Source organism: Hyla sarda, chromosome 4 (assembly GCF_029499605.1).
Source record: "Hyla sarda isolate aHylSar1 chromosome 4, aHylSar1.hap1, whole genome shotgun sequence".
Taxonomy (NCBI): Eukaryota; Metazoa; Chordata; class Amphibia; order Anura; family Hylidae; genus Hyla; species Hyla sarda.
The window spans coordinates 31,662,822-31,680,538 of NC_079192.1; the positions used below are offsets into that span (position 1 = coordinate 31,662,822).

The 17,717-nt window shown below is 42.3% G+C and overlaps 1 protein-coding gene across 1 annotated transcript in view; it reads right to left on the reverse strand.

Moving 5' to 3' along the window:
- The window catches only part of DNASE2 (deoxyribonuclease 2, lysosomal), a 199,224-nt gene that overhangs the window by 92,212 nt on the left and 89,295 nt on the right, over nucleotides 1-17,717 (reverse strand). Inside the window, exon 8 of the mRNA XM_056570370.1 lies at nucleotides 10,857-10,959. Coding sequence (XP_056426345.1) covers nucleotides 10,857-10,959 — 103 coding nt within the window. The remainder of the gene's footprint in view (nucleotides 1-10,856; nucleotides 10,960-17,717) is intronic.

The window sequence follows — 17,717 nt, forward strand, 5'->3', positions numbered from 1 at the left end:
GTTCTACAGGTATGTTGCTAAAGCTATTGATAGACTGGTTTTCCCAGTGTGTAATTTTTATTATTAGTTGGATGCTGTCCATTGATTTAAGATTACAAATAAACCAGCCCCTTCAAAACACCACTTCAATACCCAATGAAGACACATTTATATATTCAAGAACTGGCACTGATGTCACAACACTAATAATAAGCTCCAACAATTGGGTCACACGGGTGAGATCAGTCATTCCCTCAATATATCTGCCATCAATTATCACTTGCAGTGTGACGCATACGATGTCACTTAACTCCTTTCGAAAGTGCATAATGTTTTGTAATGTGTCACCGGCAGTGACAATGGTTTACACGGAAGCGGCATTATAGGGTTAGTCGCCTCAGGAATCGGTAAGGCTTATCCTGTCTGTATCTTTAGCCAAAGTCGTACGGGTCAGTCTGCCCTTAGTTGTATGTTACAGAAGTGATTCACCTCACACAAGAGATGATTTAATGGATCCTAAATGTAACTACAATACACTTTACCTTGATACAAAAGATTGTTGCGGTGGATAGTCTGTGACCTGAGATAATAAAGCAGATTTTACAGTAATCTGAGCTTTAAAAGGCAGCTGGCGAGTGGGGCAGTCTGGAGGTGATGTCTGGGATTTAGGAGTAGCCTACGCAGGATTTTCATCCATACACATGCAGAATATGAACAGTCAGCTACCGCCCTATGTATCTAGTCAGGTTATTGAAAAAGGGAAAGGAAACAGCACAGTTAAAAAACATTAGTGAGGGGATACCGCCACCAGACATATGGCAACTTTAATACTGCCCCCCCCCCCCAATATGTACAAGAATATAACTACTATAATACTGCCTCCTATATACAAGAATATAACTACTATAATACTGCTCCTATATACAAGAATATAACTACTATAATACTGCTCCTATATACAAGAATATAACTACTATAATACTGCTCCTATATACAAGAATATAACTACTATAATACTGCTTCTATATACAAGAATATAACTACTATAATACTGCCTCCTATATACAAGAATATAACTACTATAATACTGCTCCTATATACAAGAATATAACTACTATAATACTGCCTCCTATATACAAGAATATAACTACTATAATACTGCTCCTATATACAAGAATATAACTACTATAATACTGCCTCCTATATACAAGAATATAACTACTATAATACTGCCCCTATATACAAGAATATAACTACTATAATACTGCCTCCTATATACAAGAATATAACTACTATAATACTGCCCCTATATACAAGAATATAACTACTATAATACTGCCTCCTATATACAAGAATATAACTACTATAATACTGCTCCTATATACAAGAATATAACTACTATAATACTGCCCCTATATACAAGAATATAACTACTATAATACTGCTCCTATATACAAGAATATAACTACTATAATACTGCTCCTATATACAAGAATATAACTACTATAATACTGCTCCTATATACAAGAATATAACTACTATAATACTGCTCCTATATACAAGAATATAACTACTATAATACTGCTCCTATATACAAGAATATAACTACTATAATACTGCTCCTATATACAAGAATATATCTACTATAATACTGCTCCTATATACAAGAATATAACTACTATAATACTGCTCCTATATACAAGAATATAACTACTATAATACTGCTCCTATATACAAGAATATAACTACTATAATACTGCTCCTATATACAAGAATATAACTACTATAACACTGCCCCTATATACAAGAATATAACTACTATAACACTGCCCCTATATACAAGAATATACCTACTATAATACAGCTCCTATATACAAGAATATACCTACTATAATACTGCCTCCTATGTACAAGAATAGGGACGTTAGGGACCCACTCTTAATAGGTGGCCTTGACGTGGCGAGTGGGCTTGTACTTTTTGATCAAAAATGTATACTAACAATCTGTCAGTTTTTGATATTATGCTGAGAAGCAATCAGATCATTATACAAGATTGTAGATGTGCGACCATGTCTGTTTTCTATCCGAATTCACACTGTGTTTTCTATCCCCTCCTTTTTTTGTTTGAACATGTGTCTGCACTCTTCCCCACCCCCTCAGCCCAACCCTATATAAGTAGTAGTTAGCTACACAAGGGCCATTTCTTTCCTAGCAGCCTCCCAGTCTGACTGGGAGAGCATGGTAAGTGAGCTATTATACCTTGTTCACACTGGTGTGGTGCTGTGCGGCGTCCGTTGCTGCCGTGGCGCCGTCTCTGCGTGCGGGGGGTGCAGCCCATAGACTGGTTTGAGTTGCATTGGGGCCGTTCTGCCGGTGGGTCGTTCCCCCCTGTGGGCATTGGTGTCGCGGCGGTGGTGGTCGCCACCCGGTGCTACGCCATTTTATGCTAGGGACATTAGGGACCCACTCTTAATAGGTGGCCTTGACGTGGCGAGTGGGCTTGTACTTTTTGATCAAAAATGTATACTAACAACCTGTTATTTTTTTATTTTATGCTGAGAAGCAATCAGATCATTATACAAGATTGTAGATGTGCACCATTTTTTTTTCTACCCGAATTCATAAATACTATAATACTGCTCCTATGTTCAAGAATATAACTACTATAATACTGCTCCTATGTACAAGAATATTACTACTATAATACTGCTCCTATATACAAGAATATAATTACTATAATACTGCTCCTATATACAAGAATATAACTACTATAATACTGGCCCTATGTTCAAGAATATAACTACTATAATACTGCTCCTATATACAAGAATATAACTACTATAATACTGCCACCTATGTAAAAGAATATAACTGCTAGGATACCTCCCCAGACAACTTCCCCCCTCCCCAAAGAAGAAGAACCAGCAGTGGTATGAGAATACTAAGGTTGCTTTCTTAAGGACCTGGTGAGTACAGGGAAGCGCGTTCCACTCTCACTACAGTATGGTAGTGATTGAGTGCTATATTTTTGGCAGCAGAAAAACTGCAAGCATTCCAAGCGGCTGTGTAACGCCATTCGTGGTGTGGTGTCAGGTCAGAAATGATTGGTCCAGCCAAAGTCAGCTGACATACTGTACAACACAAATAGTGATCCCGGCTTGGAATATTCTCCAAGCTCGGAGCACCCCCGACCCCGCCCTCGTCTGAAGGCAGGCAGTGCTGGGAGACACCGAGTGGCATCTCATCTGAAGTACCGCTGTATTCATGTACAAGTTGCTTAGACACAATATTATTGGAAACTAAACTTCTCCGTCGCTCCAACACAGGACGTGGACTCGTCTATTCCATTCACACAGTGTCCAGCTTGTGCGGTGACGGGTAGGCCGGTGGTTAGATCGATATAAACAACTGGCAGATATAGTAATGGCTGTGCCACCTCCTTATACTTCCTTGTCCTCAGACGCCCGTCTGGACACAGGCCCAGTGCTTGTTAATGTAAAACTGACAGTCTGCACGTAGCTGTCTGCACACACAAACACACAGCGAGTGATCAACCGGGGCATCAAAACATGTCCGTGCTGCATAGACTCTGAACCAAAGCAGCTTAACCCCACACATGCCAATACACCCCCCCGCCGCCTCTTAGGATATGTCTGTACACAGCAAATAAAAAGTACTCAATGGTGACCCCAAAGGAACTCTCCACCCAAAGGAGTACTCAATGTGAATTCATTATGGGAGGGGAGTCACGTAACTCTGAAGCTCGCTACTCCATCCCGCATTTATTTCCATAAATTCACTTGAAAAGCAACATCATCCACAGTTCATATGAACATGAATAGAGCAGTAATTCTGTGTGGGTTACATGCTGAATATATAAATATATAAGAATATAACTACCACAATACTGCCCCTATATACAAGAACAAAACTACTATAATACTGCCCCCTATATACAAGAATATAACTACTATAATACTGCTCCCATATACAAGAATATAACTACTATAATACAGCTCCTATATACAAGAATATAACTACTATAATACTGCCCCTATATACAAGAATATAACTACTATAATATTGCCTCCTATATACAAGAATATAACTACTATAATACTGCTCCTATATACAAGAATATAACTACTATAATACTGCCTCCTATGTACAGGAATATAACTACTATAATACTGCTCCTATATACAAGAATATAACCACTATAATACTGCTCCTATATACAAGAATATAACTACTATAATACTGCTCCTATATACAAGAATATAACTACTATAATACTGCCTCCTATATACAAGAATATAACTACTATAATACTGCTCCTATATACAAGAATATAACTACTATAATACTGCTCCTATATACAAGAATATAACTACTATAATACTGCTCCCATATACAAGAATATAACTACTATAATACAGCTCCTATATACAGGAATATAACTACTATAATACTGCACCTATATACAAGAATATAACTACTATAATAGTGCTCCTATATACAAGAATATAACTACTATAATACTGCTCCTATATACAAGAATATAACTACTATAATACTGCCCCCTATATACAAGAATATAACTACTATAATACTGCTCCTATGTACAAGAATATAACTACTATAATACTGCTCCTATATACAAGAATATAACCACTATAATACTGCCTCCTATATACAAGAATATAACCACTATAATACTGCCTCCTATGTACAAGAAAAGAATATAATATATTATAATATAATACTGCCCCTATATACAAGAATATAACTGCTATAATACTGCTCCTATAGACAAGAATATAACTACTATAAAACTGCTCCTATACACAAGAATATAACCACTATAATACTGCCATCTATGTACAAGAATATAATATATTATAATATAATACTGCCCCTATATACAAGAATATAACTGCTATAATACTGCTACTATAGACAAGAATATAACTGCTATAATACTTCCCTCTATGTACTAGGCCTACTATGTACAAAAATACAACTACTATAATACTGTTCCTATGTACAAGAATAAACCTACTATAATACTGCACCTATGTACAAGAATATAATTGCTATAATACTGCCTCCTATGAACAAGAATATTACTACTATAATACTGATCCTATATACAAGAATATAACTACTATAATACTGCTCCTATGTACAAGAATATAACTACTATAATACTGCCTCCTATATACACAAGAATATAACTACTATAATAACGCTTCCTATATACAAGAATATAACTACTATAATACTGCTCCTATATACAAGAATATAACTACTGTCAGGATTCGGCAGGCTGATGGTGGATCCTCTGTGTCAGAGAGGGATTGGTGTGGACCGTACCGGTGGACTGGTTCTAAGTTGCTACTGGTTATCACCAGAGCCCGCCGCAAAGCGGGATGGTCTTGCTGCGGCGGTAGCAACCAGGTCGTGTCCACCGGTAGCGGCTCAACCTCACTGACTGCTGAGACTGGCGTGGTACAGGAGAACTAGACAGAGGCGAGGTCAGACGTAGCAGAAGGTCAGGGCAGGTGGCAAGGTTTGTAGTCAAGGGCAACGGCAGAAGGTCTGGTAACACTGGTAAGGGCATTCACAAAACGCTTTCACTAGGCACAAGGCAACAAGATCCAGCAAGGACAGGAAGGGGAAGTGGGTTTATGTACACATGGAGCAGGAAGCTAATAGACACTGATTGGGCCAGGCACCAATTAGTGGTGCACTGGCCCTTTAAATCTTAGAGAGCCGGCGCGCGCGCGCCCTAGAGAGCGGTGCCGCACGCGTCAGGACATGACAGCCGGGGTACGGGACAGGTGAGTAGATTGAGATGCGACCCGCGGGCGGGCGCGTCCTGCTACGCGGATCGCATCCCCGCCGGCAGTGACAGTGCAGCACTCCCGGTCAGCGGGTCTGACAGGGGCGCTGCAGAGAGGAGAACGCCGCGAGCTCTCCGGGGAGGAGCAGGGACCCGGAGCGCTCGGCGTAACAACTACTATAATACTGCCTCCTATATACAAGAATATAACTACTATAATACTGCCTCCTATATACAAGAATATAACTACTATAATACTGCCTCCTATATACAAGAATATAACTACTATAATACTGCCTCCTATATACAATAATATAACTACTATAAGTCTGCCTCCTATATACAAGAATATAACTACTATAATACTGCTCCTATATACAAGAATATAACTACTATAATACTGCTTCTATATACAAAAATATAACTACTATAATACTGCTCCTATATACAAGAATATAACTACTATAATACTGCTCCTATATACAAGAATATAACTACTATAATACTGCTCCTATATACAAGAATATAACTACTATAATACTGCCTCCTATATACAAGATTACTACTATAATACTGCTCCTATATACAAGAATATAACTACTATAATACTGCTCCTATATACAAGAATATAACTACTATAATACTGCCTCCTATATACAATAATATAACTACTATAATACTGCCTCCTATATACAAGAATATAACTACTATAATACTGCTCCTATATACAAGAATATAACTACTATAATACTGCTCCTATATACAAGAATATAACTACTATAATACTGCCTCCTATATACAATAATATAACTACTATAATACTGCCTCCTATATACAAGAATATAACTACTATAATACTGCTTCTATATACAAAAATATAACTACTATAATACTGCTCCTATATACAAGATTACTACTATAATACTGCTCCTATATACAAGAATATAACTACTATAATACTGCCTCCTATATACAATAATATAACTACTATAATACTGCCTCCTATATACAAAATTACTACTATAATACTGCTTCTATGTACAAGAATATAACTACTATAATACTGCTCCCATATACAAGAATATAACTACTATAATACTGCTCCTATGTACAAGAATATAACTACTATAATACTGCTTCTATATACAAAAATATAACTACTATAATACTGCTCCTATATACAAGATTACTACTATAATACTGCTCCTATATACAAGAATATAACTACTATAATACTGCTCCTATATACAAGCGTATACCAACTATAATACTGCCCCTATGTACAGGAATAAAACTATTATAATACAGCTCCAAACAGTAGGAGTATCTTATCAGTCACGGATATTCATTATACTGCTAAACACTGGTAGTCAGGGATGAAAGTCATTAGTCATAATACAGAACATTTAATGAAATGAACTTCTATACGATAACATTATCATGCTGAAGGGCACGGTAGGTGACGTGGCGATGTGTCCATGGCAGGTGGGTGATTTGCCTGGTAAATATATGGGTGGTAGTGTCTTTCCTGTCACAGGTAAACTGAGGCCACAGATTAAATGAGACTTGTTATCAGGAGAATTGAGAACAATAGGAGTGAACAGTAAAGAGCTGGCGGCAGCCTTTCACTTTGTGGGGATTCTCCCATGTAAAAGTCACTCGGGGTAAAACAAGGATTTCACATGGGGCGATTCTACTGTAATGGAAAATGCAGGCAGGATGAACGCGACTGGGTGTACAGGCTAAATGAGAATGAATATAGAATATAGCATTGTCCAGTGTTTGCAATTAAAAGATTGCATGTAATAGTCTCCTATAGGGACAAAAAAAAAAAAATAGCAAAAAAAAAAGTGAATATAAATAAGCCCCTCCCGTAATAGAAGTTTGAAACACGCCCCTTTCCCCATTTTTCAAATAAATTAAAACAAACAAAAATAAACATATATGTTGTGGTCACTTGCGGAAATGTCCGAACTATTAAAATATAACATTAACCCCTTAAGGACGCAGGGTTTTTCCGTTTTTGCACTTTCGTTTTATCCTCCTCACTTTTAAAAAATCATAACACTTTCAATTTTGCACCTAAAAATCCATATTATGGCTTATTTTTTGCGCCAGCAATTCTACTTTGTAATGACATCAGTCATTTTACCCAAAAATCTACGACGAAACGGAAAAAAAATCATTGTGCGCCGAAATTGAAGAAAAAATGCCATTTTGTACATTTTGGGGGCTTCCGTTTCTACGCAGTACATTTTTCGGTAAAAATTACACCTTATCATTATTCTGTAGGTCCATACGGTTAAAATGATACCCTACTTATATAGATTTGATTTTGTCGCACTTCTGTTAAAAATCATAACTACATGCAGGAAAATTAATACATTTAAAATTGTCATCTTCTGACCCATTCATGATATAAAAAGTGAACAAAAATACGTTATTTTGGACTTTGGAATTTTTTTGCGTGTACGCCATTGACCGTGCGCTTTAATTAATAATAATTTTTGATAGTTCGGACATTTACGCATGCGGCGATACCACATATGTTTATATTTATTTATATGTATTTTTTTAAGGGAAAAGGGGGGGTGATTCAAACTTTTATTAGCGAAAGGGTTAAATGACATTTATTAACTATTTTTTTTTCCACTTTTTTTTGCAGGGTTATAGCTCCCATAGGGACAGCTTTTACTTTCGTTTTAGACGCGGCGTTCAACTTTGGATGCCGCGTCTAAAGGGTTAATAGCGCGCGGCACCACGATCGCGCTATTAGCCCCGGCTTCAGATACATGCTGGGACCGACCGATATGACGTGGGGTCACCGCGTGACCCCGTGTTATATCGCGGGAGCCGGCCAAGGACGTAAATATACGTCCTTGGTCGTTAAGGATAGGGGATAAGATGTCTGATCGCAAGGGGTCTGCCCACAATCGCAAGGGGTCTGCCGCACCCCGGCGTTCTGAACATTATTTTTTGAATGCCAGGATCGGGTGGCCATGGATGTGACGTCACGCCACGCCCCTCTATTAATGTCTATAGGAGGGGGCGTCGCGAGCTACCACAGCTGTCACTCCCCCTTCCATAGACATGAATGGAGGGGTTGTGGCGTGATGTCACATCCATGGCCACCCGATCCCAGCATTCTGAATATTATGTGGGAGATTTATCAAAACCTGTCCCGAGGAAGAGTTGCTTATAGCAACCAACCAAATCGCTTCTTTCCTTTTTCAGATGCCTTTTTAAAAATGAAAGTAGTGATCTGATTGGTTGCTATGGGCAACTCAGCAACTTTTCCTCTGGACAGGTTTTGATAAATCTCCCCCTATGTTCAGAATGTCGAGGTGCCGGCCCGGAGACCATGGAGGTTCCAGCGGCCAGACCCCTGCATTTAGACATCTTATCCCCTATCCTATGGTTAGGGGATAAGATGTCTAGGGACGAAGTACCCCTTTAATGAAACCGCGCGGTCAATGGCGTTAACGTAAAAATAAATACCAAAGTCCAGAATTGCTGATTTTTAGTCACTCCATATACAAAAAAATTATAAAAAGTGATCGAAAAGTCCCATCAAAACAAAAATGGTACCAATAAAAACTACAGATCATGGTGCAAAAAACGAGCCCTCATATAGCCCCGTATATGGAAAAATAAAAAAGATATAGGGGTAAGAAGAGGACAATTTTAAGCATACTAATTTCCTTACAAAAGCTTTCATACTACCCCCCATTGAGTGCCCTGGGGGCAAAGTGCAGTAAGCCCTGGCTGCCCTCCAGACTGTACAGTGGTGGCCTAGAAATGGTGTCACACACTGTCACGTCTCTGGCAGGAATTTTCCATTGTAGTCCGTGCAGGTAATGATATACTACTCATATTCTTCTATACAAAACAACGAGAATGAATACATTAGTTTCATCAAAGTCACCTGAGTCGGTCACAGCCTTCGGCTGTTCGGGCATGCTGGGAGTTGCAGTTTTGCAGTAGTGTTGAGCGGCATAGGCCATATTCGAATTCGCGAATATTCGCGAATATATGGACGAATATCCGTCATATATTCGCGAATATTCGCATATTCTTTATATTCTCGTTTTATTTTGCGCATATGCGAAATTTCGCGTATGCGAAAATTAACTTATATGAATCTTAGCACATACAAAATCAGTATTTGGCGAAAATTCGCATATGCGAAATTCGCATATGCTAATTTTCACATATGCTAATTTTCGCATATGCGAATTTTCGCACGCCAGTCTCACACAGTAGTATTAGAGCCTTCTTTACACCACACAAGCTGGAAGCAGAGAGGGGTGATCACTGTGATGTGTACTGTGAAAAAAGAAAAAAAAAAAAAAAAAAAAAAACAATATTCGTAATTACGAATATATAGCGCTATATTCGCGAAATTCGCAAATTCGCGAATATGCGATATTCGCGAATAATATTCGAATTGCAAATATTCGTGAGCAACACTATTTTGCAGCTGCTGGAGGCGCCATGGTCAGGAAACAGTGGGAACATGATATGTAGTAGTTATACACCTCTCCTCCAGCTCTATCTGTATACTGCTGCCATTTCTATGAGATCAGGATATATAGTAGTTATACACCTCCCCTCCAGCCCTATCTGTATACTGCTGCTGCTATTTCTACAAGATCAGGAAATATAGTAGTTATACACCTCCCCTCAAGCTCTGTATGTATACTGCTGCTGCTATCGCTATGGGATCAGGATATATAGTAGTTATACACTTCCCTTCCAGCTCTATTTGTATACTGCTGCTATCTCCATGGAATCAAGATATTTAGTATTATACACCTCCCAATCAGCTATGTCCGAAGGCTGTCCGGGCATGCTGGGAGTTGTAGTTTTGCAACAGCTGGAGGCACCCTGGCTGGGAAACACTGGCATAGCGAGCCTACTTGTAAGCAAAACCAAGGGTAAACGATGATGAGATGTCGCCCTCTTGTGGTTCATGTGGATACTATTTCTATATCTAAAAAAAAAAAAAATATCAATTCACCTGGTGACATACTTAATATTGTTTCCTGAGGCTGATACTTGTGACAGTGTACAGTAGTACATCTTGTGACTGTGCTGGGTTATTTGTCTTGGCGGCAGCTGTCTGACATATGTTGCTGCAGTAAAAAAAAAAAAAAAAAAAAAATTATTAGTTACAATTGTATTTATTGGTTGGATATCCCAGAGATAAGTATCAATCGCCATCACCCAGTAACGATTAACCATGCTATCAGCTGGCAAAGTCGATGGGTGCACCCACATGCCAGGGACATGACAGTATGCCACCACTTTACAATGCCTTCTGCCACTAGCTGGTGTCATTACAGCAGTACTGCCCGCTAAGGGTATGTTCACATGGTGAAATTTCCCTGCAGAATTCTGCGGAAGAATCCCGCCAAAATTTTCTGCCCATAGACTTTTCACAAACCAGTCTTGCAATTTGCTGAATTTCGCTGCGAAATCCCACTGAAGTCTGTTGGAGTTTTGAATTGTTTTGAGAACACACGATTCCACAGAAATTCTGTTGGAATTCTGTAATTCCGCTGAATTGCAGATATTCCACTGTCTGAACGTAACCTTAAAGCGGTACTCCGCCCCTAGACATCTTATCCCCTAACCATGTATCCCCAACGAACATGTAGAGACTGCATTGCCGTCATTGGTGGCAGCACAGGCCCCTGTTTTCCTGGCGCTGATGGATTTCCACCATAGTGTTAACGTACCGACTCTTAGGTGACAATTTAAAACCTGTGCAGAGGAAAATTTGCCCAGTTCCCCATAGCAACCAATCAGATCGCTGCTTTAATTTTGCAGAGGCCTTGTTAGGAATGAAAGAAGCGATCTGATTTATCACTGAGCTGCTACCGGCCGACTTGTGCCGTAAGACGACGCTGGTCACCCATTGGAGACATCATGGCCTTCCACCAGCCATTGGGTACCTTACGTCATCATAGAAGGCTGAAATCAATATGACCCGATCTTTTCATTGTTCATAGTACATATATATCTAAAATAATTAAACATAAAAAAAATAAGTGTAACAATGTAAGAATTGGTGTTTTATGTTCCTGCCTTCAAAAATTAAATAAAAAAAACAAAAAACATTTGTAAACCAAAACAATACTAACAAAAACTACAACTCTTCAGACGAAAAAAAACAAGCTACTAGAGTTGAGCGAACTTACAGTAATTTGGCTCGTAGCGAACCTCGCAGCTCGGCTGTTGATTATTTTAGTCTGCATAAATTAGTTCAGCTTTCCAAGGGCTACAGTTGCCTGGAAAAGGTGGATACGGACCTTTGAGACCTAAGACTGTCATCTCGGACTTTTCCAGAGCCCTTGGAGAGCTGAACTAATTTACGCAGGCTAAAGTAATCAACAGCCGAGCTGCGAGGTTCGCTACGAGCCAATTTACTGTAAGTTTGCTCACCTCTACAAGCTACCTTACAAAAACACTGAAGAACCTTTTTGTTTGTAATCTCCCAAATTCAATCCTGTAAAGACATCGAACAAAAAAAAAAAGGGGGGACCTAATAAAACATCACTTTTATTATATCACTAAAAAGGTAGCACTTACCGCGGATTACACCAATATTACCAGATAACTGAACATCTGTAATAAGGGGAATTATCAAGCTGGCCCTCGAGACCTTAGTTCCTCAGTTATACCAACTACAAGACCTGATTAGGTAATTAGATTAACTCTTATAGAAGATATGGAGATAAATTAAGTTCTTGTTTTACTGTTTTAACTTCTTTCCTTTTGTTACTGTAATGTTACTAATCTTCAAATAAGGTCCTCCTCTGACCCAATAGATCCAATCGTGAATATGTGTAACATGCTCCTCCGATTCAAGAGCAATATATATGCTCATTTGTAAATCTTGATATGCCAATGACGTAATATGTTATATCTCTTCGGTTTAAAAATGCAATAAAAACATTGTGAAAAAAAAAAATAATATTTACACTCATGGCTAAGAAATAAGGATTATGTGAAAATGACTTTTTAACACTACTAGGCACTAGGAATAGTGTATATTCCACTATAATTCTAAGTCGTTTAGTGGAAGTATGTGTGTGTGTGTGTGTGTGTATCGTAATCTTAAAGGGGTACTCCGCTGGAAAACTTTTTTTTTTTTTAATCAACTGGTGCCAGAAAGTTAAACAGATTTGTAAATTACTTCTATTAAAAAAAAAGTCTTAATCCTTCCAGTACTTATTAGCTGCTGAACACTACAGAGGAAATGGTTTTCTTTTTGGAACACAGAGCTCTCTGCTGACATCATGACCACAGTGCTCTCTGCTGACATCTCTGTCCATTTTAAGAACAGTCCAGAGTAGGACATAGTATCCCCATAGCGAACATATGCTGCTCTGGACAGTTCCTAAAATGGACAGAGATGTCAGCAGAGAGCACTGTGTTCCAAAAAGAAAACCATTTCCTCTGTAGTACCCTAAAAAGTACTGGAAAGATTAAGATTTTTTAATAGAAGTCATTTACAAATCTGTTTAACTTTCTGGCACCAGTTGATTAAAAAAAATAAAAATAAAAAAAAATTAAAAAGTTTTCCCCTGGGAGTACCCCTTTAAGATTACGATATACACACACATACTTCCACTAAACGGTTTAGAACTATAGTGGAATATTCACTACTCCTAGTAGTGTTAAAAAGTCATTTCTCTATCGGCTCCATTGGGGGACACAGACCGTGGGGTGTATCTTGCTGTCTCTAGGAGGTTACACTATGGTGATAAAAAAAAGTCAGCTCCTCCCAGCAGGATATACCCGCCTTCAGGCTCTGAGGTAGTCAGTTTAAGCTTAGTGTCTGAGGAGGTGGACGTGGTCTGGGTTGCTCCAGTCCAGGTCTTCTGATTTTCTGTTTTCCTAGTTAGGGACGTGTTAGTTTTTTATTCCTTTTCTTTTCTGTTTTCAGGTGGGGACTCAGGGACTGCGGTTCCCCGTTTCCCCATTGCAAGTGTGGGGGCACAGACATTGCGTATATGCGCTGTTAACCCCCCCTCGCCAATGGTCAGCGCTTGGGTGGTACCTCACGGGTCCGGGTCCCCCTATTTCCCTGCTCGCCTCGTTCGCGCATAGCAGCCAGGCATGATGCAGGTAACTAAAGCTGACTGAAGACTTCACTGAAGACTCCATTAAGTAAGTTCTTCTGATTAAGGTAAGTACTTTCCCCCTTTTCTCCTTAGGTACGGACTCACAACAGCTGGAGACCCCCTGTTTTGGCCCACATTCAGTTTTTTTGGGGGGGGCTAGCTTTCAGGGGCTGCACTTTATTTTGGGGGGAGCAGTGGCACCATGAAGGGACACCATATATGGGGCACTTCATTTAGGTGTGTGTGTGTGTGGGTGCTTGGTGCGTTTATTTCACAGCGCCTTATTCCAGCACTTTACTTATGTGTGTGTTTCGGGGTACTTCGTTCACAGCGCCTTATGTGCGGCTGTCAGCCGCGGCGCTGTCCCGGGCTGGACGCTCTCAGCACCGGCTTACTTTCACTTTGCCGGCAGCGCCTTAATCGCTGCTGACAGCCGCGGCACTTGCCGGCAGCGCCTTATCGCGTCTGATAGCCGCGGCGCTCCTATGAGCCGGGTGCTTCTGTACCGGATTCTTTCTTTTCCCCGGCAGTTTCTGCCGGCATTGGCCGCCCGCTCTATTCCCCCGAGCGCACAAACGGACGACAGGTGCGCTCGGGACAAGGAACGGGCGCCATGACAGTTTCTCTTCGGCGGTCTGTAGCTCCGCCCACAGGGCTGGGAGCGCTCAGAGGCGCGAAGCAGCCTCCAATTAGTGCCGTGGGTGCGAATTTCAGTGGGAAGGGGTCACTTAGTTAGTGCCTTGCTTCAGGTACGCCCCCCTTTTCCTATTGGCTGGCCTGTCTCACTCTCTAGCTGCACTGAGCGAGTTTCCTCACTGCAGCTGACAGGGGACACAGACTAGGGTGAGAAAGTTCCTATCTCCCTTCTTTTCCCACATTATGTCCGTACCCAGAGCTGTTCTTCCCTCTAAACAGAGACCCGGAACCTCAGTGACTTACTATCTCTGTAAGCACTGTAATACCAAGATGTCTGGCTCTGCCGAGCCCACTTGCCCTGCCTGCTCCACTGCTCCCCCAGATCCCCTGATGCCCCTTCGGTCCGGGTGGATCCAGCCGCTCCCCCAGCCTGGGTTTCTTCCCTGACCCAGTATATGGCTGACTTGACCCAAGTCTCCCGCTCGGTGGCTAAGGCCTCCAGGGAAGTGGTGTCCGCCTTGAAGGGGTCTTCCCTGCGCAGGACTTCTGGAAGGGCTCGCTCCCCATCTCCACATACTTCACGCTCTCACAAGCGGCCTAGGGGTGCCTCGTCTGACTCTTGCAATGAGTCTTCAGATAGACGTGAGCGTTCCCCTCGTGGGTCCCGCTCGCCCCTGTCATCTGGGCACAAACGTCGCTCCTCCAGAGGACGTTCTCTGAGTCGCCGCTCTGCCACGCCAGAGCCGTGTACTCCGTCAGAGTCGCCCCCCTCCAGGACTGCCTCTACTCATTCCCATTCCCCTGGTGAACTGGTGGACGAGGCTTCCGAGCCGGCATCTGACTCAGAGGACCGCCTGGACTCAGTTGCAACGGTGAACTCTTTGGTTACAGCCCTAAGAGACACCTTTCATCTAGAGGACCCAGGATCTTCAGATGTCAATCCAGGAGTTTCCTTTCATCGTGCTAAGCCTGCACCTCAGAAGTTCAGCTCTCACGCTGACTTTGACGACATTCTGGAAACCGCATGGAAACACCAAGACAAGAGATTCCCGGGAATCAAGACAATTCAAGATCATTATCCATTTGACAAGGTCTTTGTCACTAAGGAGGTTTCCCCTCCCTCAGTGGATCCACCTGTTTCCCGGATCAATAAGGCGACTACACTGCCTCTGGCAGATGCCGCTGCCTTCAAGGATCCCACGGACAAGAAAGTGGAATCCTTAGCGAAATTTGCCACTGAAGCTGCTGGCTCTTCTCTTCTTCCCATCAGGGCCTGTCGGAGTGGTGCCAAAAGCTCCGTCAGGAGGATATCTTAGCCGGATCCCCCCGGAGGATCTATCTGCTTTGGCTCTCCAATGCTCTCATACCGGAGATTTTCTGTGCGCAGCTTGCATGCAGGAAGCCCGTTGTTCTGCCTATGCTGTGGGTCACCTAGCGGCTCTCCGCCGCTCTATGTGGCTTAAAGCTTGGTATGCGGATGCCGCTTCCAAAAGATCTCACTGAGCTTCCCTTTACGGGTAGCCGTCTTTTTGGCAAACGCCTTGATGAGATTATCTCCGAGGCAACGGGAGGTAAGAGTTCCTTGTTACCTCAAAATAAGGCTCGCCCTACTTCTCAAAGGAAGTCCGGGCAGGCGCCCTCGCGGGATAAGAAGGCTCCCTCGTTCCGGGCTCGCCCGTCTTGGAAGTCGGACTCCAACAGGTCCGGCCGTTTTTCACCCAAATCAGGTAACCGCAAGCCCACTTCTGCATGAAGTGAGGCCCCCACCCGCGGTTTCTTCTCGGGTAGGAGGTCGTCTCTTACTTTTTCGAGACATTTGGACCTCTCACATTCAAGACACTTGGGTCAGGGACGTGGTGTCCAACAGTTACCGGATCGAATTTGCATCCCTTCCGAGGGACCGCTTTTTTCGCTCCCGGTCTCCTCCTCTGGCGAAGCAGTTTCGAGCGGCTCTCCAGTCTCTGCTTCTCCAGGGGGTGATTGTTCCTGTACCTCCAGGGGAACGGTTTCAGGGTTTCTATTCAAATCTTTTTGTCGTCCCCAAGGATGGTTCTGTGCGTCAAAATTTGGACCTCAAACGTCTCAACCATCATCTTCTCATCCGCCACTTCCGAATGGAATCCCTCCGTTTGGTAGTGGCGTCCCTAGAACAAGGGGAGTTTCTTTCATCGGTAGACATCGAGGATGCCTACCTCTACGTGCCAATATTTCCGGGCCATCATCGGTACCTCCGCTTTGCGGTTCCGGAAGGGCACTTTCAATTTGTAGCCCTCCCCTTAGGTCTAGCCACGGCTCCTCGGGTCTTTACAAAGATCCTTGCGCTGGTGATGGGCCTGTTGCGGGCGAGGGGAATCTTGGTGATACCCTATCTCATCAAGGCGCCATCCAGGGCCCAGACTCTGCAGAATCTGGACGTCACTCTCCACACTCTAACTCGCTTCGGGTGGATGATCAACCAGGACAAGTCAGTCCTCCGTCCTACCCAGTCTCTAACCTTTCTGGGACTTCACTTCGACATGGCCTCTGCCCGAATTAGTCTTCCGCCAGACAAACGTCTGGCGCTCCGGTCGAGGGTCCGCTCCCTTCGGACCCAGGTATAGGTCTCCATCCGCACTTGAAGTCCTGGGTCGGATGGTGGCAACTATGGAGGCCGTACCTTTTGCCCAGTTTCATTACCGCTCACTTCAACTGGCGATTCTCTCCCGATGGAACATGTCTCCTCTTTCCCTCGTCGATCGTCAGATTGTTCTCCCTCACAGGGTCCATTAGTCTCTACTCTGGTGGCTCCGCTCCCCCTTCTTCTCCAAGGGTGGTCGTTTCTTCCCCTTCACTGGCAGGTTGTTACAACGGATGTTAGCCTGTCGGGGATTGGAGGGTTCAGGGGCTCTGGTCTCCTCAGGAGACCCTTCTTCCGATAAACATATTGGAATTACGGGCGATTCTTCTTTGTCTTCAATGGGAAACCCATCTTCAGTCCCATCCTGTCCGCGTTCAGTCGGACAATGCCACGGCTGTGGCGTACATAAATCGTCAGGGCGGCACTCGCAGCTCGGCAGCCATGGCCGAGGTGACCAAGATTCTCTCCTGGGTGGAGAGCAAGGTTCCGGCCATTTCGGCGATTCACA